The sequence below is a fragment of the Scyliorhinus canicula genome, chromosome 2 (genome assembly GCF_902713615.1).
Source record: "Scyliorhinus canicula chromosome 2, sScyCan1.1, whole genome shotgun sequence".
Taxonomy (NCBI): Eukaryota; Metazoa; Chordata; class Chondrichthyes; order Carcharhiniformes; family Scyliorhinidae; genus Scyliorhinus; species Scyliorhinus canicula.
This window is the reverse complement of record NC_052147.1, coordinates 88,034,672-88,059,926: the sequence shown is the minus strand read 5'-3', so window position 1 is coordinate 88,059,926 and position 25,255 is coordinate 88,034,672. Positions and strand designations below refer to the sequence as shown.

General features: G+C 50.3%; 1 protein-coding gene across 1 annotated transcript in view; it reads right to left on the bottom strand.

Moving 5' to 3' along the window:
• Positions 1 to 25,255, bottom strand: part of galnt16 (UDP-N-acetyl-alpha-D-galactosamine:polypeptide N-acetylgalactosaminyltransferase 16) — a 162,540-nt gene that overhangs the window by 122,041 nt on the left and 15,244 nt on the right. The window contains exon 2 of the mRNA XM_038790248.1: positions 10,546 to 10,721. Coding sequence (XP_038646176.1) covers positions 10,546 to 10,721 — 176 coding nt within the window. The remainder of the gene's footprint in view (positions 1 to 10,545; positions 10,722 to 25,255) is intronic.

Here is a 25,255-nt window from a genome sequence, read left to right as displayed (position 1 = left end):
TTGTGAGTGTGTCTTTGTTGTGCGTGCGTCTTTGTTGTGAATGTGCGTCTTTGTTGTGTCTGTGTTTGTTGTTAGTGTGTCATAGAACATAGAACATTACAGCGCAGTACGGGCCCTTCGGCCCTCGATGTTGCGCCGACCCGTGAAACCATCTGAAGCCTATCTGACCTATACTATTCCATTTTCATCCATATGTCTATCCAGTGACCACTTAAATGCCCTTAAAGTTGGCGAGTCTACTACTGTTGCAGGCAGGGCGTTCCACACCCCTACTACTCTCTGAGTAAAGAAACTGCCTCTGACATCTGTCCTATATCTACCAACCCTCAATTTAAAGCTATGTCCATTCGTGTTGGTCATCACCATCCAAGGAAAGAGACTCTCACTGTCCACCCTATCTAACCCTCTGACTATCCTATATGTCTCTATTAAGTCACCTCTCAGCCTTCTCCTCTCTAACGAAAACAACTTCAAGTCCCTGAGCCTTTCCTCGTAAGACCTTCCCTCCATACCAGGCAACATCCTAGTAAATCTCCTCTGAACCCTTTCCAAAGCTTCCACATCCTTCCTATAATGTGGTGACCAGAACTGCACGCAGTACTCCAGGAGCGGCCGCACCAGAGTTATGTACAGCTGCAGCATGACCTTGTGGCTCCGAAACTCAATCCCCCTACTGATAAAGGCTAGCACACCATATGTCTTCTTAACAGCCCTATTAACCTGGGTGGCAACTTTCAGGGATTTATGTACCTGCATGCCGAGATCTCTCTGTTCATCTACACTACCAAGAATCTTGCCATTAGCCCAGTACTCTGCATTCCTGATACTCCTTCCAAAGTGAACCACTTCACACTTTTCCGCATTAAACTCCATCTGCCACCTCTCAGCCCAGCTCTGCAGCTTATCTATGTCCCTCTGTATCCTATAACATCCTTTAGCACTATCCACAACTCCACCGACCTTCGTGTCATCTGCAAATTTACTAACCCATCCTTCTACCCATCCTTCCAGGTCATTTATAAAAATGACAAACAGCAGTGGCCCCAAAACAGATCCTTTCGGTACACCACTAGTAAATGAACTCCAGGATGAACATTTGCTATCAACCACCACCCTCTGTCTTCTGTCAGCTAGCCAATTACTGATCCAAACCGCTAAATCACCTTCAATCCCATACTTCCTTATTTTCTGCAATAGCCTACCGTGGGGAACCTTATCAAACTCCTTACTGAAATCCATATACACCACATCAACCGCTTTACCCTCATCCACCTGTTTGGTCACCTTCTCAAAAAACTCAATAAGGTTTATGAGGCATGACCTACCCTTCACAAAACCGTGTTGACTATCGCTAATCAACTTGTTCTTTTCAAGATGATTATAAACCCTATCTCTTATAACCTTTTCCAACATTTTACCCACAACCGAAATAAGGCTCACAGGTCTATAATTACCAGGGTAGTCTATACTCCCCTTCTTGAACAATGGGACAACATTTGCTATCCTCCAGTCTTCCGGCACTATTCCTGTCGACAAAGACGACATAAAGATCAAGGACAAAGGCTCTGCAATCTCCTCCCTGGCTTCCCAGAGAATCCTAGGATAAATCCCATCTGGCCCAGGGGACTTATCTATTTTAACATTTTCCAAAATTGCTAACACCTCCTCCTTGTGAACCTCAATTTCATCTAGCCTGGTCGACTGAACCTGAGTATTCTCCTCGACAACATTGTCTTTCTCCAGTGTAAACACTGACGAAAAATATCCATTTAACGCTTCCCCTATAGCATGGTGGTTAGCATAAATGCTTCACAGCTCCAGGGTTCCAGGTTCGATTCCCGCTGGGTCACTGTCTGTGTGGAGTCTGCACGTCCTCCCCCTGTGTGCGTGGGTTTCCTCCGGGTGCTCCGGTTTCCTCCCACAGTCCAAAGATGTGCGGGTTAGGTGGATTGGCCATGCTAAATTGCCCGTAGTGTCCTAATAAAAAGTAAGGTTAAGGGGGGGGGTTGTTGGTTTACGGGTGTAGGGTGGATACGTGGGTTTGAGTAGGGTGATCATGGCTCGGCACAACATTGAGGGCCGAAGGGCCTGTTCTGTGCTGTACTGTTCTATGTTCTATGTTCTATGTTTTATCTCCTCTGATTCCACACACAACTTTCCACTACTATCCTTGATTGACCCTAATCTTACTCTAGTCATTCTTTTGTTCCTGATATACCTATAGAAAGCCTTAGGGTTTTCCTTGATCCTATCCGCCAACGACTTTTCGTGTCCTCTCCTCGCTCTTCTTAACTCTCCCTTTACGTCCTTCCTGGCTAACTTGTAACTCTCAAGTGCCCTAACTGAGCCTTCATGTCTCATCCTAACATAAGCCTTCTTCTTCCTCTTGACAAGTGCTTCAACTTACTTAGTAAACCACGGTTCCCTTGCTCGACAACTTCCTCCCTGCCTGACAGGTACATACTTATCAAGGACACGCAGTAGCTGTTCCTTGAAAAAGCTCCACATTTCGATTGTACCCATCCCCTGCAGTTTCCTTCCCCATCCTATACATCATAAATTTTGCCGAATAGCATCATAATTGCCTTTCCCCCAGCTATAATTCTTGCCTTGCGGTATATACCTATCCCTGCCCATTGCTAAAGTAAACGTAACCGAGTTGTGATCACTATCACCAAAGTGCTCACCTACATCTAAATCTAACACCTGGCCGGGTTCATTACCCAGTACCAAATCCAATGTGGCCTTGTTGGCCTGTCTACATACTGTGTCAGAAAACCCTCCTGCACACACTGTACAAAAACTGACCCATCTATAGTACTCGAACTATAGTATTTCCAGTCAATATTTGGAAAGTTAAAGTCCACCATAACAACTACCCTGTTACTCTCGCTCCTGTCGAGAATCATCTTTGCAATCCTTTCCTCTACATCGCTGGAACTATTCGGAGGTCTATAGACAACTCCCAACAGGGTGACCTCTCCTCTCCTGTTCCTAACCTCGTCCCATACTACCTCAGTAGACGAGTCCTCAAACGTCCTTTCTACCGCCATAATACTTTCCTTGATTAACAATGCCACACCCCCCCCCCCCCCCCTCTTTTACCATCTTCTCTGTTCTTACAGAAACATCTAAATCCTGGAACCTGCAACAACCATTCCTGTCCCTGCTCTACCCATGTCTCCGAAATCGCCACAACATCGAGATCCCAGGTACCAACCCATGCTGCAAGCTCACCCACCTTATTCCGGATGCTCCTGGCGTTGAAGTAGACACACTTCAAACCAGCGTCTTGCTTGCCGGTGCCCTCTTTCGAACTTTTAACCCTATCCCTGACCTCACTACTCTCAACATCCTGTACACTGGGACTACAATTTAGGTTCCCATCCCCCTGCTGAATTAGTTTAAACCCCCCCAAAGATAGGGATATTCAATAGGGATATCGGCCTGTAGGACCCATACAGCTCCGGGATCTTGTCCCACTTCAGCATCAGCAAAATTGTGGACTGTGACATCGTCGGGGGAAGCACCCCATGCTCCCTTGCCTCATTGAATGTCCTCATCAACAGCGGCCTAAACATCCCAGAGAACGTTTTATAGAATTCCAACTAGGTACCCATCCAGCCCCGGGGCTTTACCCGATTGAATGGCCTTCAGCCCCTCTGCTATCTCTTCCATCTCGATCGGGGCCCCAGCCCTTCTATCAGCTCCCCGTCCACCTTCGGGAAATTCAGTCCCCCTAGGGAGTGCCTAATCCCCTCCGGCCCCTAGGGGGTTCCGACCTGTACAGCCTACTATAAAACTCCTTAAATGCCTTATTCACCCCTGGTGAGTCTCCAACCAGGTTCCCGTCTCCATCCTTTACTTTCCCGATCTCCCTGGCTGCCTCCCTCTTTCTAAGCTGCTGTGCCAGCATTCAGCTGGCCTTCTCTCCATGATCATAAATCGCCCCCCCTCGCCTTTCTCAGCTGCTTTACTGCCCTTCCTGTGGTTAACAAGCCGAACTCCGCCTGTAGCCTCCTTCGTTCCCTTAAAAACCCTGCCTCTGGGGTCTCCGCATACCTCCTGTCGATCTGTAGTATCTCCTTTACCAATCGGTCCATCTCTGTCCTGTCTACCTTCTCCCTGTGGCCCCATATCGAGATCAGCTCCCCTCTAACCACTGCCTTCAATGCCTCCCGGACCACCGCTGCTGAACTTTCCCGTGTCGTTAACTTCAAGGTAGTTCTGAATAAATTTCCTCAGCCGCTCGCACACCTCTTCGTCAGCTAGAAGTCCCACGTCTAACCTCCAGTGCAGGCACTGGTTACTGTCTTTACTAACCTGTAGGTCAACCCAATGCGGAGCATGGTCTGAGATTGTGATCGCCGAGTACCCCGTGTCCACTACCCCCATCAGTAAGGCGCTGCACAGAATTTAAAAATCAATCCGGGAGTACACTTTATGCACATGTGAGTAGAAGGAGAACTCCTTCACTCTCGGCTGCCCAAATCGGCCTCTCACATCCGAAACTATTCTTCCCGCCTCAAACACCACTCGCTTGTTGATCAGGATCGCGACCCCTCTAGTCTTCGAGTCCAGTCCCAAGTGATAAACCTGTCCGACCCAACCTTTCCTTAACCTAATCTGGTCAGCTACTCTAAGGTGCGTCTCCTGCAACATTACCACGTCCGACTTCAGTCCTCTCAAATGCGCGAACACGCGTGCCCTCTTGACCGGCCCATTTAGCCCTCGTACATTCCAGGTGATCAGTCTAGTTGGGGGGCTCATCGCCCCCCCCCCCCCCCTTCGTCGATCAGCCATCACCTTTCTTGGGCCAGTCTCCAACCCGCGCCTCCACCTGCCCGCCCCCAGGCAGCCTCCGCCCCCGACCTCCTCTCTGTTCCTCAGCAGCAGTTCCTCCCTCGTCAGCAGAACACTCCCCCCCCCCCACCTAGTAACAGCACAATGTAAATCGACCCCTTTGATAAGCCTAACATCTGCTCACCCCCCACTACGCTTCCGTGAGCTAGCCCGCCCAGCTAGCTTGGTGGCCCCAACCCCGGCGCCAGACATTCTCCCATCTTTTGTTCCGTCCCCACCTTCCCCCCCGCTCATACACGCATATTCAAATGACAAACAATCCCAACACAATTGCCCGACAGAGAAAAAAAACGCTAAACAAAGAAAAGATCAAGCAAGAGATCCAGCATCTGAACAAACATTTTCGTCCCCCAACAGTGCAAATGTAAACTTTAACTCACTCAGCTCTGCAACTAGCCCCAAATTAATACAGAAGGAATTACAAATAGTATCCACAAAACGAAAAAACAAGAAACTTTTTTAAACATGAACGTTGCAGCAAAGTTCAAAAGTTCTCAGTCTGCCATCAGTCCTTTCCTTTTTGTGAAATCCAGCGCTTCCTCAGGTGACTTGAAGTAAAAATTTTGTTCCTCGTACGTGACCCAGAGACGGGCCTGATACAGCAGTCCGAACTTCACCTCTTTCTTAAAAAGGGGCGACCTGATCTGGTTAAAGCCCGCTCTTCTCCTGGCCACCTCCGCCCACAGGATACTTTTCTCCCATTTGCAGCTCCGTGTCTGCTTGGCCCACTGTAGAATGCGCTCCTTATCCAGGTACCTGTGGAATCTCACCACCATTGCCCTCAGGGGGTCTCCCATTCGCGGCTTACTTGTGAGTACTCTATGAGCCCTGTCCACCTCCATGGGTCAGGGGAATGCCCCATCCCCCAGCAGCTTCTCAAACATGTCTGCGATGTCTGTCCCAGCGTCCGCTCCTTCGGACCCCTCCGGGAGCCCAACAATTCTCAAGCTCTGCCGGCGGGGCCTATTCTTTAAATCCTCCACCTTCTACAGGAGCCTTTTCTGCTGGTCTCTCAACATCCCCATCTCCAACTCCATTGCTGTTTGATGTTCCTCCTGGTCAGCCAGCGCCTTCTCTATTTTCTGGATCGCCCGACCTTGGGCATCCAATCTAAGCTCCGGCCGCGCAACTGACTCTTTAATCGGGTCCAAGCAGTCCTCCTTCTGCTTGGCGAAGCCCTCCTGGATAACTTGCATCAGCTGCTCCGTTGACCGCTGGGTCGACAAGCCAGAGGTCCGGTCATCTGCCATGCTTCCTCCCCTGCAGCTGCAGCCCAAGCCTTTTCTGTCCATCTGTTTCTGCCTTTACGAGCACTTCTAGTCCTTCTCTCCATGCAACAATGTGAGAATCCAGTACACAATTGCCTCTGTCATCGGTTTTTCAAATCAAGTCCGGTAAAATAATTGGAGAAAAAGTCTCCAAAAGTCCGACCCGAGCAGCAGCCACCAAATATGCAACTTACTCCTTCATAGCCGCCACCGGAAGTCCTCACTTTGTCTTCTAAGGCAGGCTTTTTCAAAGTGGGATTCATGACCCACGGACGGGTATAAAAAGGGTCACGTGTTAAGGGTCGCGGTATTCCTCAAACATTGCCTGACAGTAATTGCTTCACACTGAACCCATCAGCTAACATAGGCATGGAGTCAGAGAACCACTGCCTAATTTAACAGTACAGTCTCCGACCATAAGAGACAACAGTGAGCTGGTCAACGCCCTCTGCACATACACTTGGCGCCAAATGCCCTGTACATAGGGGGTTTTGGCGCAAGTCCTTGGAGGTGAATTTCTTTTACTTGCGAGCGAGACAGGAGGACTGTGGACGTGGATCATTCCGTTACAAGAAAGGGACAACCAGTGACACTAATAGGCAGTGTATTTACTGGCCAGGATCTCACATTGGAATCTGTTGGAAAGAGTTGCTCCGGCGCATGCACGACAGGACAGAGCAATGCTACCGTTAGTTCTATACAGAGTGCCAGGCCTCTGGTGAACAGCCTACAAAGAAGAAACTAAAATTGGGAACAAAGCAATATAAAGATAGATAGAACAGTACAGCACAGAACAGGCCCTTCGGCCCTCAATATTGTGCCTAGCAATGATCACCCTACTCAAGTCAACCTATCCACGTAACCCAACAAACCCCCCCCCCCCCCCCAATAACCTTATTGTTTAGGACACTAAGGGCAATTTAGCATAGCCAATCAACCTAACCCGCACATCTTTGGACTGTGATAGTAAAGGTGATAGATAAAGGTGATAATAATAATATTCTTTATTATTGTCATCATTTATTATTGTCCCCCGGCAGCCCATAAGCCCCCCCCCCCCCCCCCCCCCCCCCCGACCCACCAGGGTGGCCACGGACTGAGTCCACAGCCGCCACGCAAGCTTCCTGAACAGCGATAGGTGGTCAGAGACTACAGTCATGAATCTCACCATACATCAATATACACGTCTAGCGTTTGGAGTTTGATTGGCGACCACCAGTTGGCTAACGAACGACAAGGAGTTTATTAACTAACAAACTACATACAGAGCACAATCAATGATAAGTTCATTCTCAGCACTAAGTTCGCAACTGGCTGCAAAGCCCACGCTTTGCGTTGAGATCCCCTACGTTCATTCCCCCTCGGCTCCTGGGTCACATGACCGTTCCGATGCGCGCCTCCTTTGTTTTATAAATTTAGAATACCCGATTATTTTTTTTCCCAATTCAGGGGCAATTTAGTGTGACCAATCTACCTACCTTGCACATCTTTGGGTTGTGGGGGTGAAACCCAGACAGACACGGGGAGAATGTGCAAACTCCACATGGACAGTGACCCAGAGCCAGGATTCGAACCCGGGTCCTCAGCGCCGTAGGCAGCAGAGCTAAGCACTGTGCCACCGTGCTGCCCTAATGCACTCCTCCTTAAAGGAGAAAGCTACTATAGTGCCTTTTGTTGTGCGTGTGTGTCTTTGTTCGATGCGAGATGTGTGTGTGTTTGTTTTTTGTTGTATGTGAGGGAGAGTGAGCAGCGCCGGCCCTAGGGTTGCTGGCGCCCCGGGCAAGCTGAACTTCGGCGCCCTTCGGGGGGGGGGGGGGGTTCGGGGCGGGGGCGGGGGGGGGGGGGGGGGGGGGTCGGGGCGGGGGGGGGGTCGGGTCGGGGGGGGGCCGGAGTGACCTCGTATATGATCGGGACTCACCGATCGGCGGGCCGGTCTCTCTGTCGGCAGGTCTCTGACGCCGGTCACGCACTCGTTGATGGCGCCCCCTAGCACATGGCGCCCCGGGCGACTGCCCGAGTTGCCGGTACCTTGAGCCGGCCCTGAGAGTGAGTATGCCTGTGTGAACATTACGGTTGTTACTTTGGTTGGACATTTTCCTGGAGGTTTCATCTGGCTCCAACAGAGTGGAGAGTATGATGAGCCCCAGCTGTGTGCACTCCCCTCCCATGGCCACCACCCCATATGGAGAGAAAGATTCAAAATTCTGCCAATTGTGCTGATGTTGCAATGAAATTAAATGAAAATCGCTTATTGTCATGAGTAGGCTTCAATGAAGTTACTGTGAAAAGCCCCTAGTCGCCACATTCCGGCACCTGTCCGGGGAGGTTAGTACGGGAATCGAACCGTGCTGCTGGCCTGCTTGGTCTGCTTTAAAAGCCAGCAATTTAGCCCAGTGAGCTAAACCAGCCCCCAGTTCAGTGATGTTCAGAGTGGAATCATTTGTTCCTGAGACACCAGTCCCATTGAATGCACAGATGTTTATGATATTTAACATATGCCTTCATTTAACAAGTCAAAATGTTTCCTCCAGATGTATAATCTGACTGATTAGTAACTCACTCTAATACCAGACACTCATTGGTTATACCCAACATAACTCAATCACTCAGTGTTGGGCACTAACAGCTCCATGTCATGTGTTGCCTGGGATCCGTATGTAGTGCTCTTTCCTCTGCCTCAGAAACGTTGTGGGTTCAGGTAAGGTTTGACAATATAATCAAGGCTGACACTCCAGTGCAGTACTGACAGGAGTGCTGCTGAGACAGTAAACTGAGGCACAATCTGCTTAGTCGGGTGGATATAAAAGATCCCATGGCACTATGTCTAACAGCAGGGGGGTCATTGGTGCTGGGTCGATTAGGCTCCCAAGAGTCTCGTGAAATTGGAGCTTCCCCACTGAGGCGGCGGAGCCCTCTCATCAGTGGGAGAACAAGCCAGAATATAAAAACTCTGGCCCGGGTGTGGGCTGGGCGCACCACGGGTAGTCCCTTCTGGGACCAGTTCTTCTGTAAATAAATCTTTTGTTCCTCACGCTTCCTGTGTGGTTGCTTCTGTGAACTCAACAGGGATTATCGTCAGTGTCCTGGCTAATATCAATCAACAGCACAAAAGAAACAGATGATCTCTTTATCTCATTTATCTCATTGCTGTTTGTGCAAACATTGGCTGTCACGTCTCCCTCATTGCACTTCAATGGATACACTACAAAAAACATTTAATTGGCTGTAAAGTGCTTTAGGATTTTGTGGATCATGTGGTACACCACCAGTCTTAGTTTTGTTGCTTTCCTCTAATTTACCTGCTCTCTATTTTCTCTTTTGAACATCTCCTAGGACATGATTCTATAGGTCCTGGTGGCCCTCCAGTACCTCACCCACAAAGTACCAATTCTATCCTATGTGATCTTACACGCTGAATGCCTTGGGCAGTTTAACTGGGGAGGAATGGCACTCCACTGATGGCCTGATCAACCTGTTTCCTTACAGAGGTAGTTAACCAGATCATCCTTGGGATGGTGAATGGAGTCAGTGCTCTTTCCTGCATCTGAAAAGTGAGTGGACACTGGATGAGATCAGAACCAGGTTTGACCCTAACTCCAAATCATTGAATCATGGAATCCCTACAGTGCAGCAGGCCTTTCAGCCCATCGGGTCTGCACCAACCCTCTGCACCCTACATAGACCAACTCCCCGTAACCCTACCTAACCTGCACATCCCTGGACACTAAGGTGCAATTTATATCATGGCCAATCCACCTAACCTGCACATCTTTGGACTGTGAGAGGAAACCAGAGCACCCGGAGGAAATCCACACGGAGAAAGTGCAAACTCCACACAGTCACCCAAGGCCGGAATTGAACCCAGGTCCCCGGTGTTGTGAAGCAGCAGTGCTAACCACTGTGCCACCATGCTATCCACTGACACTTGCAAAGGAATCAATAAAGGAAGTTAAATAAGATAAACACTCCAAGGCTCCTTCCATAACACCTTACGAACCAACCTCTACCACCGAGAAGGACAAGAGCAACAGGCGCATGGGAAGACCACCACCTGGAGGTTCCTCTCCAAGCCACACACAACCCTGACTTGGAAATATATTGCTGTTCCTTCCCTGTCACTGGGTTAAAATCCTGGGACTCTCTCCCTATCAGCAATATGGGTGTACCTACGCCACTTGGACTGCAACTGTTGAAAGTGGCAGATCACCACCACCTTCTTAGGAGGAATTAGGGATATGTAACAAACACTGGCCTTAGCAGTGATGCCCACATCCTGCAAATGAAAATGAAGCAAAAATCCGACCAAGTCAGAATCTTCAGGAAAGGAAGGCGGAGCACGGGGAAGGTTTTTGGGAACTGAGGGGCACTGTCCATTTCTGATGCCCTGTCAGTTGTTTGGAGTGCTTCCTGTTACCTGTAATGCCTGGTGTCACGGACCGTCCTGTCACTAGTGAGTTTGTCACTCTCCTGCTGGTTGAATGCATGGTGCCCATAAGGGTCATCTCCAGGTTTCAGGAGTTTGCTTGACAGATAGGCCTTCTCATCAAAGGCATGTAGTTTCCCTCTATCCAACCAAAGTGCCTTGGTTACCTGGAAAAGAAAGAAAATTTGCATTTATACATCTCTTTCATGGCCATTGTTTTTCCTAAGTCACTTCACAGCATATGTAGTACGTTTGGAAGTGTAGTCATTGTTGGAGACCACTGACAACTACGGCTGGACATATCCTGCAAGGTTTCATTTCACTTTTTTCCTGCCTCCTATTGCCTCGCCCAGTCAAAGTGTGGTTATAACTATGATGTTCTCTGTTTTGTTTGCCACGTCTTGAGTACGTATCAGGCAATTGAGGGGCTGTTTAGCTCACAGGGCTAATCACTGGCTTTGAAAGCAGACCAAGGCAAGCCAGCAGCACGGTTCAATTCCTGTAACAGCCTCCCCGAACAGGTGCCGGAATGTGGCGACTAGGGGCTTTTCACAGTAACTTCACTTGAAGCCTACTCGTGACAATAAGTGATTTTCATTTTCATAAAGTATGAGTTAAGGGGCTCTTCAGGGGAGTTTGAGGAAAGGTGGGGGATGTTTGTGACTGTGTTTGAGGGGCTGGGGGGGGGGGGGGTTGAAAAAGAGGAAAAACACATTCTCCCCATGTTTGCGTGGGTTCCACTCCCACAACCCAAAGATGTGCAGGGTAGATGGATTGGCCACGCTAAATTGCCCCTTAATTGGAAAAAATGAATTGGATACACTAAATTTATTTTTTAAAAAAGAAAAAGAGGAAAAATCTGTACAGACTGGATATTTAATTGTTGGGAAGTATGTTTCCCGGGGTGTTTATTCACTGTAACCTGTTTGATACATGTTTGTAATAAAATACATTGAAGTAACCTGACACCAGGGGCTGGATTCTCCGCTCGCTGACGGCGAAATTGCGTTCAGCGACGGGGCGGAGAGTCCATTTTGGCGGCGAAATCGGGAGCGGCGCCGGTTTTTAAAGTCCACCCCCCAAAAATCAACGTACTCGTGGAGTACGCCGCGCCGAGTATCCACCACCTCAGCCAACTGGCCGAATTCCCAACGGCATGGAATCCGGGTGGTCTCACCATCTGGGATCCTCGCGGACTCAGTCCAGGGCTGCTACAGTCGGGGAAGAGCCGATCGGCGGGCAGGGGGTCTTCATTTGGGGCTGGGGGCAATGTGCACAGGCAGTCCGGGGCGTGTGAGCGGCCGATGTGGGGCACTATTTTGACGGGTCATGTCCGCGGGCTGAGTCCGCCATGGGCATGGCGCAGTTACTCAGGCCGCCGCCGTGCACATGGCCTCTGACCCGGAAGTGCTGGGGGACCTATTGGCACCTGGAGCTGCGAGCTCTACGACGGCTGCCTGCTAGCCCCCTGCAAGCAGTGAATCTGTGGCCTTTTGATGGCAGTTTTCCTGGTGTAAAAGACCACAGGGTACTTAGTTCCAAAAACAAAGAATCCAGCCCCAAGTCTTTAGCAACATTCAGAACTGAACTCCCCACCTCAACTCCGCCATGCTTCGTTTCTGTCTCTCAATGTGATTCAGTGCAGAGTGTTGCTTATCACTGTTATGTTGCTTGCTCTGTCAGCCTGAGTTATCCAAGCAATGCCCTCCTCTACAGATGTTATGACTAACTAAAACCAGGTTGAGGTCAATCGAGAGCTCAGAAATAGTCCTAAATTTATTAATTGGCCTGACTCAATCTGATCAATCATCTTAATCTCAAAGGTCTTCAGGGAACCGAGTAATCACGAGGCTTGTGTAGTTACTGTTAATGCAATGTTAAATTTAATTAACTTTTCACCACTCATGGAAAATGAATTCATAGCCATGCAAAATAAACAAGGCAGTACAATTGTCATGACAGCTAAAACAAATATTACACAGAATTTATAACATTCAGTCACAGAAACCTTTGTGACCTCGGTGTTCCAACACCGCTGGCCTCTTGAGCATGCCCCATTTTAATTCTTCCACTAATGGCGAACTTGCCGATGCCCTTAGTTTTGGAAATTCCTCCCTTAAATCTCTCAGGTGTGGTTGCCGCCATCGTGAAACGGTCGCGAACGGCAGGCCGCTCAGCCCATCCGGGTCGGAGAATCGCCGGTCGCCGTGAAAAACAGCGAGCGGCGATTCTTCCGAGCGGGGGGTGCCAGGGGGTCGTGAAATTAGTCTGGGGGCCCTCCCGCGATTCTCCCACCCTGCGTGGGGAGCGGAGAATTGCGCCCTCCATCTTTGGACACTAAGGGGCAATTTAAAATGCCAATCCACCTAGCCTGCACATCTTTGGACTGTGGGAGGACCCACGCAGACACGGAGAGAACGTGCAAACTACACACAGTCAGTTACCCAAGCCAGGAATCGAACCCCAATCCTGAGCGCTGTGAGGTAGTAGTGCTAATCACTGTGCCGATGTGCCACCTTGTCTAAGGAGGGACATTCTTGCCATGGAGGGAGTGCAGCGAAGGATTACCAGACTAATTCCTGGGATGGCAGGACTGACATATGTGGAGAAGTTGAGTCGGTTAAGATTACATTTGGTGGATTTTAGAAGAATAAGGGTGGATCTCATAGAATCCTATAAAATTGTAAAAGGATTAGACAGGGTAGATGCAGGAAAGATGTTCCTGATGCCCAGGTGGGGGGTCACAATCTGAGGATACGGGGTGGACCATTTAGGACTGAGGTGAGGAGAAATTTCTTCACTCAGAGGATGGTGATCCTGTGGAATTCTCTACCACAAAGGACAGTTGAGGCCTAAACATTGTGGGTAGGATTCACCATTTAGGGGACTAAGGGCCAGATTCTCCGACTCTGAGGCTAAGTGCGGAGGATCCATGACGTTTTACGTGGAAAAAAATCGACAACGGCCCCTCACTGATGCTGCTACCGGTGAGGGGCTAGCAGCCGCGGCACGTACACCGCTCCGCCTCCATGAGATAAATGGCCGGAGAATTGCCAGGCCCATGGCCGCGCACGGCAACGGCCTGCAGCTGTCGTGCTGAACAACATGGCACCATCCACACGCAGACCCAACCTGCCAGATAGTGCCCCCTGAACTTCCCCTGGCCACACCCCACCAGTCTCTCCAGCCCTCGCCGAAGCCCCCAATGGCCATCAGCACAGCTCTCCCCAAATGTGTTGACACTGGGCACAGTTCGCAGCCTCCACGCCGGGTTCCTGCACGGCTGGGACCACATTGTCGTGAACTCGGCCCATCGGGGGTGGTGCAGCGGCAGAGTGCCTTTAGGTGATGTCCTGAAGCCTTCCCAATGGCATGTGGTGCGCACCGCGATGACGCCGTTTCAGAGGGGGCGGAGCATACGAAACCGGAGTCAAACAGGCACCACCCCCAATTTGGCCGCAAAAAAGAATCTTGGTCGAAGTTCTTCTGCCAGTATAGAATCGTTCCTAGTCCGCGCTAGTGCTAGGAGCAGCACCCAGGAGTGATTCACACTCCCTTGCCATGCAGATTTATGCAGGACAGGGAGCTGGAATCCTGGTGTTGGACCACCATTTTGAGAGCTGGCGGCCCCATACTGAAGTCTGGCAGATGGCACCCTCTACCCACAATTCAACTCCTCACCCCCACTACTGACAAGTAGGGGCACCCTCTCCCCACCACCACAGAAATTACAAATCACCCCCCTAAAGTATGCACATATGAGGATGACCCAACCCCCCATCACAGAACTCCCCTGTCAAAGACCCCCCATCAGACCCCTGCCCATATCACAGAACCCCATATCACAGACCCCCTTATCACAGAACCCCTTATCACAGACCCCCTTATCACAGACCCCCATATCACAGACCACCTCATCACAGACCCCCTTATCACAGAACCCCTTATCACAGACCCCCTTATCACAGACCCCCATATCACAGACCGCCTTATCACAGACCCCCTTATCACAGACCCCCTTATCACAGAACCCCTTATCACAGACCCCCTTATCACAGACCCCCTTATCACAGACCCCCTTATCACAGACCCCCATATCACAGACCCCCATATCACAGACCCCCATATCACAGACCCTCTTATCACAGACCCCCATATCACAGACCCCCTTATCACAGACCCCCTTATCACAGACCCCCTTATCACAGAACCCCTTATCACAGACCCACTTATCACAGACCCCCTTATCACAGACCCCCTTATCACAGACCCCCATATCACAGACCCCCATATCACAGACCCCCATATCACAGACCCCCATATCACAGACCCCCTTATCACAGACCCCCTTATCACAGACCCCCTTATCACAGACCCCCTTATCACAGACCCCCATATCACAGACCCCCTTATCACAGACCCCCATATCACAGACCCCCCTTCTAGAGACCCCTTATCACAGACCCACATATCACTGACCCCCATATCACAGACCCCCTTATCACAAACCCCATATCACATACCCCTTATCACAGACCTCCTTATCACAGACCCCCTTATCACAGACTCCCTTATCACAGACCCCATATCACAGACCCCAATATCACAGACCCCCTTATCACAGACCACCTCATCACAGACCCCCTTATCACAGACCCCCATATCACTGACCCCCATATCACAGACCCCCTTATCACAAACCCCATATCACATACCCCTTATCACAGACCCCCTTATCACAGACCACCTCATCACAGACCCCCTTATCACAGACTCCCTTATCACAGACCCCATATCACAGACCCCTATATCACAGACCCCCTTATCACAGACCCCCATATCACAGACCCCCATATCACAGACCCCCATATCACAGACCCTCTTATCACAGACCCCCTTATCACATACCGCCTTATCACAGACCTCCTTATCGCAGACCCCCATACCACAGACGCCCTTAACACAGACCCCCTTATCACAGACCCGAGATCAGAGACCCCCATATCACTGGACATCTTTATCACAGACCCCCTTATCAGTCCCCCATGCCTGGAAGCTAAAGAGCAGTCGAGACATAAACAGTGAAAAACCACAGTTTTTTTCACTTCTGTCCATTACACCTGCTACCTCAGGCAGTGTTAAAGCAGCAGCTGTTACTTCAATGAAAACCAAAACACACTGCATGGCTTTAAATCCCCTCAGATCCTTTGATCTGCGAGGCTTCTACTGACTTTCAAAAAGAAATAGCTTTTAGTAGGCTGTAATTGACAGGATTGTTTCTTGTCATTTCCCTTCATGCTGCTGTGAAACTAACCACAATGTTTAAAAACATCTAGACAAGTGCTTTCACTTCCTCTTTTACTCAGCAGAAAGCACTTAACTGGCCGCTTCATGCCCCCCTCCATTCATGCCCCCCCCTTTCCGGCGCCCTGCTTCATACTCCCCCTTCAGCCCCACCCCACCCCCCCCTTCAAGCACCCACTTCAGGCCCCCCCGTCAAGCTCCCTCTTCAGGCCCCCTTCATGCACTCCCTTCAGGCACCCCCCCCTCTTCAATTCTCCACACCATTCATGGCCTCTCCCTTCAGGGTGCCAAGAGGAAGCACTAGGGTACTGTCCTGCCCTGTCCCTGATCACTCGGGGCTTCTTGCACTGGCAACCTGAGTCAGTGCAGGAAATGACTAAACTGAAGCTTCGACGGGGCGTTCCTCTCCGCGGCCAAATAAACTGACCAAGTTGAATAGCAAGGCCTTTGTCAGTGCAGCACTGAGAAACACCCAGGTAAACGTGCCCAAAACCAGACCCTGATATCGCTAAGTCATGCCGGAGAACTGTATACACTTTCAACCCTGTGTACGTTTACATCTGATGAGACATGTTATGTATGTAGTACCCGAGTGCATCAGTTAGTGAATCAGAGACAGCTTTCATGCCAAGACCATTACAGAGGGAAAATATTTGCTTCAATTTTTTGAAGCATAAGCTGGATGTTGAAGGCAGGAAGCGGTGCCACCAAATCCACTCAGATTTATCTCCCTTCAGGATAGAGAATAAATCTGCTTTAGTTTTGAGTAACACATGTTCCAATTTCTAAAGTTTGTTCCAGAACGTTTCCATTAAAATATCCAGCACAACAGATATTTCAGGTTCTGAAACTGAAAAGGGACTGACATTTCTGTACCTCAGGATATCCTTTACAACCACTTAAGTTCTAGTTTGAAGTGCTGCAATGTAGGAAACATGGTAGTCAATCTGCACCAGCCAGCTCCCACAAATAGCATTGTGGAAATGACCTTTGGGGCAGCACGGTAGCATTGTGGATAGCACAATCGCTTCACAGCTCCAGGGTCCCAGGTTCGATTCCGGCTTGGGTCACTGTCTGTGTGGAGTCTGCACGTCCTCCCCGTGTGTGCGTGGGTTTCCTCCGGGAGCTCCGGTTTCCTCCCACAGTCACAAAGATGTGCAGGTTAGGTGGATTGGCCATGAGAAATTGCCCTTAGTGTCCAAAATTGCCCTTAGTGTTGGGTGGGGTTACTGGGTTATGGGGTTTGGGTGGAGGTGTTGACCTTGGGTAGGGTGCTCTTTCCAAGAGCCGGTGCAGACTCGATGGGCTGAATGGCCTCCTTCTGCACTGCAAATTCTATGATAATCTATGACCTGCAGCAGAATTCCCCGTCGGCGGGATCCTCCTGTCCCCTGGCAGCGCCCACACTCCCGCGGGTTTCCCAACGCGTGAGATGGCCATGATGGGAAACCTCATTGGCCAGCTACAGGAAGGGAGAATCCCATTGCCGACGGGGGCGGGCCGCTCCGCGCTGGAAAACACGTTGTCTGACCGGAGAATCCTGCCCCTGATATTTATTAGTGATGTTGGTTCAGGGATAAATATTGACCAAGGTGAGGGGCACGATTTAACAGCCTCGTCGAAAGATCGGGCGGCATTTAGAAATGAGCTCGTCAATGCAGCAAATGAAGGTCAGTGCGGCCTCAACGGGGTATTCTTTGCCAAGGCCAAAAAAGAGTTGCGTTTGATGGCCAGGTCTTTCTCGCCATTGCAGGCACTGAGTAACACCCCACTGAACGTGTTAAACCACGCCCTAAGTGTTGAGGCTGGCACTGATATGCATGCAGTTTGTGTACCCGTTGGTGGCACTATACGGGGAGCAATTCAGGACATGGTAATGGGCCAGCATTCTGCTGATGGGAATTCCAAGTAATTCCCGGCCCAGTGGGCATTTTAGCCGCTGGGGCCGGAGTTAGCAACCAAAGAGCCTGACACCTGGAGCTGTTTTTAAGTGCTCCACTTACCAGACGCTCACTGCAGCCCCCAAAATGACTCAGAGCACACCTGCCCTCGGATGGTCGGGTGTTCGAGGGGAACCACAGCTTTATGCCAGTGAGGTGCAGAGGAACACCCAGCATGGGCCGCAGGCTCAATCCTGTCCTCCTCAACACTGCCTAGGAAGTGGTGGCAGAGGCAGTCACTGCTGCCAGCCTCACCAGGAGCAAACAGCTGGTGATCCAGAGGGGTGGGGGGGGTCACTGGTGAGTCCTCTGCCCTGATAGTGGTAGAGAACCAGGGAGAGTTCAGTAGGCCACAGTACAGGTGTTCTCTGGTTGGGGTGAGCTCTGTTTTTCTTCGAGCAATGCTTCTGAGGAGTGCCAACACCCTGTGGACTTCTGATTGAGCTTGGCCACACCCATCCCCTTGATGAAACAGATTGGGCTTGAGGGTGTCCAGAGGGGTGGAGTGGGTGTCCAGAGGGGTGGAGTGGGTGTCCAGAGGGGAGGAGTGGGTGTCCAGAGGGGAGGAGTGGGTGTCCAGAGGGGAGGAGTGGGTGTCCAGAGGGGAGGAGTGGGTGTCCAGAGGGGAGGAGTGGGTGTCCAGAGGGGAGGAGTGGGTGTCCAGAGGGGTGGAATGGGTGTCCAGAGGGGTGGAGTGGGTGTCCAGAGGGGTGGAATGGGTGTCCAGAGGGGAGGAGTGGGTGTCCAGAGGGGAGGAGTGGGTGTCCAGAGGGGTGGAATGGGTGTCCAGAGGGGAGGAGTGGGTGTCCAGAGGGGAGGAGTGGGTGTCCAGAGGGGTGGAATGGGTGTCCAGAGGGGAGGAGTGGGTGAGCTCCCAGATGACCAGAGGCCTTCTGAGCATTTAAAGGAGACGGTGAGCAGTCAGCAGTGTGAGCAGCCAGGGGCCTGTATGTATCTCCAAATTGGTGCATTTAAAAGACAGGCCACCTGATCCCGTGGGGGACACGGACTTGCCCCCGGCCCGGGCAGCCACCCCAGCAAGCTCGACAGTTTTCAACAGCATTTCAGTGTTCTTTTAGCCTCCCACTCCCCCTTTGCAGCCATGGCCACCAGTTCATATTTGTAAATACTTGTAGTAATTCACGCCCACGTGTCTTCCACCTGAGAGGAGTGGAGCATCGCAGAAGGACGGAGCATTCTGTGTCCAGCCAGCTAATCACATTTAAGTGAATGCAAAGCCGCTTTTGCATGCCACTGCCAGCATGGGACGTAAACCTCACTATTGCCACCAGCAAGGTACTCCGGAACATGGCACCTGAATCGGTGCCAGGCAGTCGACCTCGATTTTGTTTTGTTTTTAATGTATTTTATTACAAACGTACATAAAAAGTTACAGCACATAAACAATTCGGGAAACAGGCTTCCCAACAAACGACTGTACAGTTTGTAAAAATTTTCCCCTTTTCTGACCTTTGCACAATTATATGCTTTTCCTTGAAGTTTGTTGCTATCTTTAACCTTTCTAGTTAACCACAGATGGTGTGTCCTTTACCATTTCTCATCGCTACTCAAACCGTTTCCACATCCTGGTTCCCTGAACATAGGTCATCTCTGTCTATTGTGCTAATACCATAATTAACTAACAAAGACACCTCTTCACCCTTTCCTCACTTCCTGTCCTTCTTAAATGTCCTGTGTGCTTTAATATTCAGGCCTCAATCCATGTCCTCCTGCAGCTATGTCTCTGTAATGGCTATCAAATTGTACTTATTTATTTCAATGTGTGGGTTTCCTCCGGGTCTGGTTTCCTTCCGCAGTCCAAAGATCATAATAACAATAATCTTTATTGTCACAAGTAGGCTTACATTAACACTGCAATGAAGCTACTGTGAAAAACCCCTAGTCGCCACATTCCGGCGCCTGTTTGGGTGCACAGAGGGAGAATTCAGAATGTCCAAATTACCTAACAGCTCGTCTTTCGGGACTTGTGGGAGGAAACCGGAGCACCCAGAGTAAACCCACACAGACACAGGGAGAGCGTGCAAACTCCACACAGACAGTGGCCCAAGCCGGGAATCCAACCTGGGACCCTGGCACTGTGAAGCAACTGTGCTAACCACTGTGCTATCGTGCCAATGTGCGGGTTGGGTGAATTGGCCATGCTAATATTGCCCAAATCGTTAGGTGGGGTTACAGGAATAGGAGCAGGGGATTGGGCCTAGGTGCTCTCATAACAAATAGTGGTGCAGACTCGATGGGTCGAATGGCCTCCTTCTACACTGTAGGGATTCTATGATTCTATGTATGCTCTCAGTTCATCTGTTTTGTTTTTAATACAGATACAGAGCCTTTAGTTTTATCCTTTTATTCTTTTTTTTAAATAAATTTAGATTACCCAATTATTTTTTCCAATTAAGGGGCAATTTAGCGTGGCCAATCCACCTACTCTGCACATTTTTGGGTTGTGGGGGCGAAACCCACGAAGACACGGGGAGAACGTGCAAACTCCACACGGACAGTGACCCAGAGCCGGGATCGAACCTGGGACCTCAGCGCCGTGAGGCGGTTGTGCTAACCACTAGGCCACCGTGCTGCCCTCTTTCATTCTTTTTATGACCTCTAGGCTCATCTGTTGATTTACTGTTGGATTTGTACAGGCTATCCTTCCTGTCATGGTCCATTTTGCGTTTCCCGTAATAATACCTTTCTCTTTTCCCTTCTCTCTACTCTTTGATTCATCACAACTTCCCAAACTTGTCCCCACTACTTAGTTTAAAACCGTCTCTACCTCCCTGGTCTGCAGCTCACAAAACACCAGTGGCAGCAAGGTTCAGGGTCGACTGTTCCAACAGTACAGATCCCACTTTCCCCAGTACTGATGCCAGTGCCCAACGAACTGCAACCCACTTCCACACCAGTCATTGAGCCATGTATTCTCTCCTCGAATCTGATTTGTCCTATCCCATGAGGGCTTTGGGGACTGGTCAGGGGGTCCCCTGTAGGGTCGTATTTGGCAGGACGGGTCTGCGCATGGCCCACGCTATGTTGTACGCGTGACCATTGCAGGTCGGCGCTGTGCGCATGCGCAGCCACAGAGCCGGTCATTCCCCAGTCGTTTTGGGCGCAGGAGCCAGGTGGTGTTACCTTCCGGCGCTGCTGGCCGCTCATCAGTCATGGAATCGGTGAGGGTTCACTGCCGATTTTGGCGTCAGGAAACGCCCGGAATTCTCTGTTTCAGCCGGCACTTAGCCACTGAAACGCAGACTCCAGCCCCCTGCCTCCAGGCTGGCAACTCAGCTGTCTGGACGCATGCTCTTTGCTGCAGAGGACAGTGTCAATTCTGCTGTCCATACTGTCCCATCCTACCACTACCTTTCTCGTAACTCCCCCTAACCTGAAGAGCTTCCTGTACCGTGGTGCCAAGGCAAGTTAGCTCATCCACCCTGCAACCCCCATTCGCATCCAAATATAGAACATAGAACTGTACAGCACAGTACAGGCCCTTCGGGACAACGAGCTGCAAAATCCTCAAAGCACTCTGTGGCTCCTTCGTCACTGTCCTCATGTGGCTGCATGACCCATCACACCATGCACTCACACCATGCACTCATACCATGCACTCATACCATGCAGCCACAACATGCACTCATACCATGCAGCCACAACATGCAGTCACACCATGCACTCACACCATGCACACATACCATGCAGCCACAACATGCACTCACACCATGCAGTCACACCATGCACTCACACCATGCACACATACCATGCAGCCACAACATGCACTCATACCATGCAGCCACAACATGCAGTCACACCATGCACTCACACCATGCACACATACCATGCAGCCACAACATGCACTCACACCATGCAGTCACACCATGCACTCACACCATGCACACATACCATGCAGCCACAACATGCACTCACACCATGCACTCACACCATGCACTCACACCATGCACACATACCATGCAGCCACAACATGCACTCACACCATGCACTCACACCATGCACACATACCATGCAGCCACAACATGCACTCCCACCATGCAGTCACACCATGCAGTCACACCATGCACTCACACCATGCACACATACCATGCAGCCACAACATGCACTCACACCATGCACTCACACCATGCACTCACACCATGCACACATACCATGCAGTCACAACATGCACTCATACCATGCAGTCACACCATGCACACATACCATGCAGCCACAACATGCACTCCCACCATGCAGTCACACCATGCACTCCCACCATGCAGTCACAACATGCACTCCCACCATGCAGTCACACCATGCAGTCACACCTTCTAGTCACACCATGCAGTCACACCATGCACTCATACCATGCACACATACCATGCAGTCACAACATGCACTCCCACCATGCAGTCACACCATGCACTCACACCATGCACTCACACCATGCACTCACACCATGCACTCACACCATGCACACATACCATGCAGCCACAACATGCACTCACACCATGCACTCACACCATGCACACATACCATGCAGCCACAACATGCACTCACACCATGCACTCACACCATGCACTCACACCATGCACACATACCATGCAGTCACAACATGCACTCATACCATGCAGTCACACCATGCACACATACCATGCAGCCACAACATGCACTCCCACCATGCAGTCACACCATGCACTCCCACCATGCAGTCACAACATGCACTCCCACCATGCAGTCACACCATGCAGTCACACCTTCTAGTCACACCATGCAGTCACACCATGCACACATACCATGCAGTCACAACATGCACTCCCACCATGCAGTCACACCATGCAGCCACAACATGCACTCACACCATGCACACATACCATGCAGTCACAACATGCACTCCCACCATGCAGTCACACCATGCACTCACACCATGCACTCACACCATGCAGTCACAACATGCACTCACACCATGCAGTCACAACATGCACTCACACCATGCACTCACACCATGCACTCACACCTTGCACTCCCTCCATGCAGTCACACCATGCACTCATACCATGCACTCACACCATGCACTCACACCTTGCACTCCCTCCATGCAGTCACACCATGTAACCACACCATGCACTCACACCATGCAGTCACACCTTGCACTCCCTCCATGCAGTCCCACCATGCAGTCACACCATGCACTCACACCATGCACTCACACCAGGCAGTCACACCATGCACTCACACCATGCAGTCACACCATGCACTCCCACCATGCAGTCACACCATGCAGTCACACCATGCAGCCACAACATGCACTCACACCATGCACACATACCATGCAGTCACAACATGCACTCCCACCATGCAGTCACACCATGCAGTCACACCTTGTAGTCACACCATGCACACATACCATGCAGTCACAACATGCACTCACACCATGCAGTCACAACATGCACTCACACCATGCAGTCACAACATGCACTCATACCATGCACTCACACCATGCACTCACACCTTGCACTCCCTCCATGCAGTCACACCATGCACTCATACCATGCAGTCACACCATGCACTCATACCATGCACTCACACCATGCAGTCACACCTTGCACTCCCTCCATGCAGTCCCACCATGCAGTCACACCATGCACTCACACCATGCAGTCACACCAGGCAGTCACACCATGCACACATACCATGCAGTCACACCATGCACTCACACCACGCAGCCACACCATGCAGTCACACCATGCAGTCACACCATGCAGTCACACCATGCATTCATACCATGCAGTCACACCATGCACTCACACCATGCAGTTACACCTTGCACTCCCACCATGCAGTCACACCAAGCACTCATACCATGCAGTCACACCATGCACTCACACCATGCAGTTACACCTTGCACTCCCACCATGCAGTCACACCATGCAGTCACACCATGCACTCACACCATGCACTCACCATGCACTCCCACCATGCTGTCACACCTTGCAGTCACACCATGCACTCACACCATGCACTCACCATGCAGTCACACCATGCACACATACCATGCACTCACACCATGCACTCACCATGCACTCACACCATGCACTCACACCATGCAGTCCCTGACCAAATCAGAAGACCCTATCCTAAGGGGTGTGACCATCATCTGGAATAAAGTGTCTAGGGGAGGCAGTCGCATAGTACTATTGTCACTGGACTAGTAATCCAGACACACCGAGAAACTCTGGGACCCAGGTTCGAATCCCAACATGGCAGATGGTGATATTTGAATTCAATAAAAATCTGGAATTAAAATCTAATGATGACCATGAAACCATTGTCAATTGTTATAAAAAGCCCATCTGGTTTACTAATGCCCTTTACGGAAGGAAATCTGTCAGCCTTACCTGGTCTGGCCTACACGTGACTCCAGACCCATAGCTGGCCCAAGCCGTGATGCCCACAATCCCATGAACAAACAAAAACAAGGCAACATTCCCCCTCCCTGTTGTACAGTAATTTATCCAGGTTTGCTGACTTTGGTGGGAATGTAAGCTGGAGGGAGGACACAGAGAGGCTGGTTTAGCACACTGGGCTAAATCGCTGGCTTTTAAAGCAGACCAAGGCAGACCAGCAGCACGGTTCAATTCCCATACCAGCCTCCCCGAACAGGTGCCGGAATGTGGCGACTAGGGGCTTTTCACAGTTACTTCATTGAAACCTACTTGTGACAATAAGCAATTTTCATTTCATTTCATTTCAAAGAGATATAGACAGGTTACATAAATGGGCAACTAGATAGTAGATGGAGCATAATGTGGGAAGTCTGAGGTTATACGCTTTGGGAGTAAGAATAGAAAAGCAGAATATGTAAATGTTGCTGTGTAAGAGACTTGGTACAGAAACACAGAAAGTTAGCATGCAGGTGCAGCAAGCCATTATGAAGGCAAATGGCATTTTAGTCTTTCTTGCAAGATAATTGGAGTACAGGAATAAATAAGTCTTGCTATAATTGTAAAGTGTCTTGGTGAGATCACAGCTAGAATGATGTGAGCAGCTGTGGTCTCGTTATTTTAAGGAAGGATATTCCTGCCTTGGAGAGAGTACTGCAAAGGTCCACTAGATTGATTCCTGGGATATGATGGTTGTCTGTGAGGAGAGGCTGAGAAAATTGGGTCTATATTTTCTTCAGTTTATAGGAATGAGAGGTGATCTCAATGAAACATACAAGATTCTGAAGGGACCAGACAGAGTGGACACTGGGGTTGTTCCCCTGGCTGGAGAATTTAGAACATGGGGACACAGTCTCACAATAACGGGACGAGCATTTAGGACTGAGATGAGGAGAAACTTCTTCAATCAAAGGGCTGTGAACCCTCGGAGGTTCCACCGTTGGATATATTTAAGGCTGAGAGAAGCAGATATTTCTCAGGGAATCAAGGGCGATGGGGAACAGGTTGGAAAGT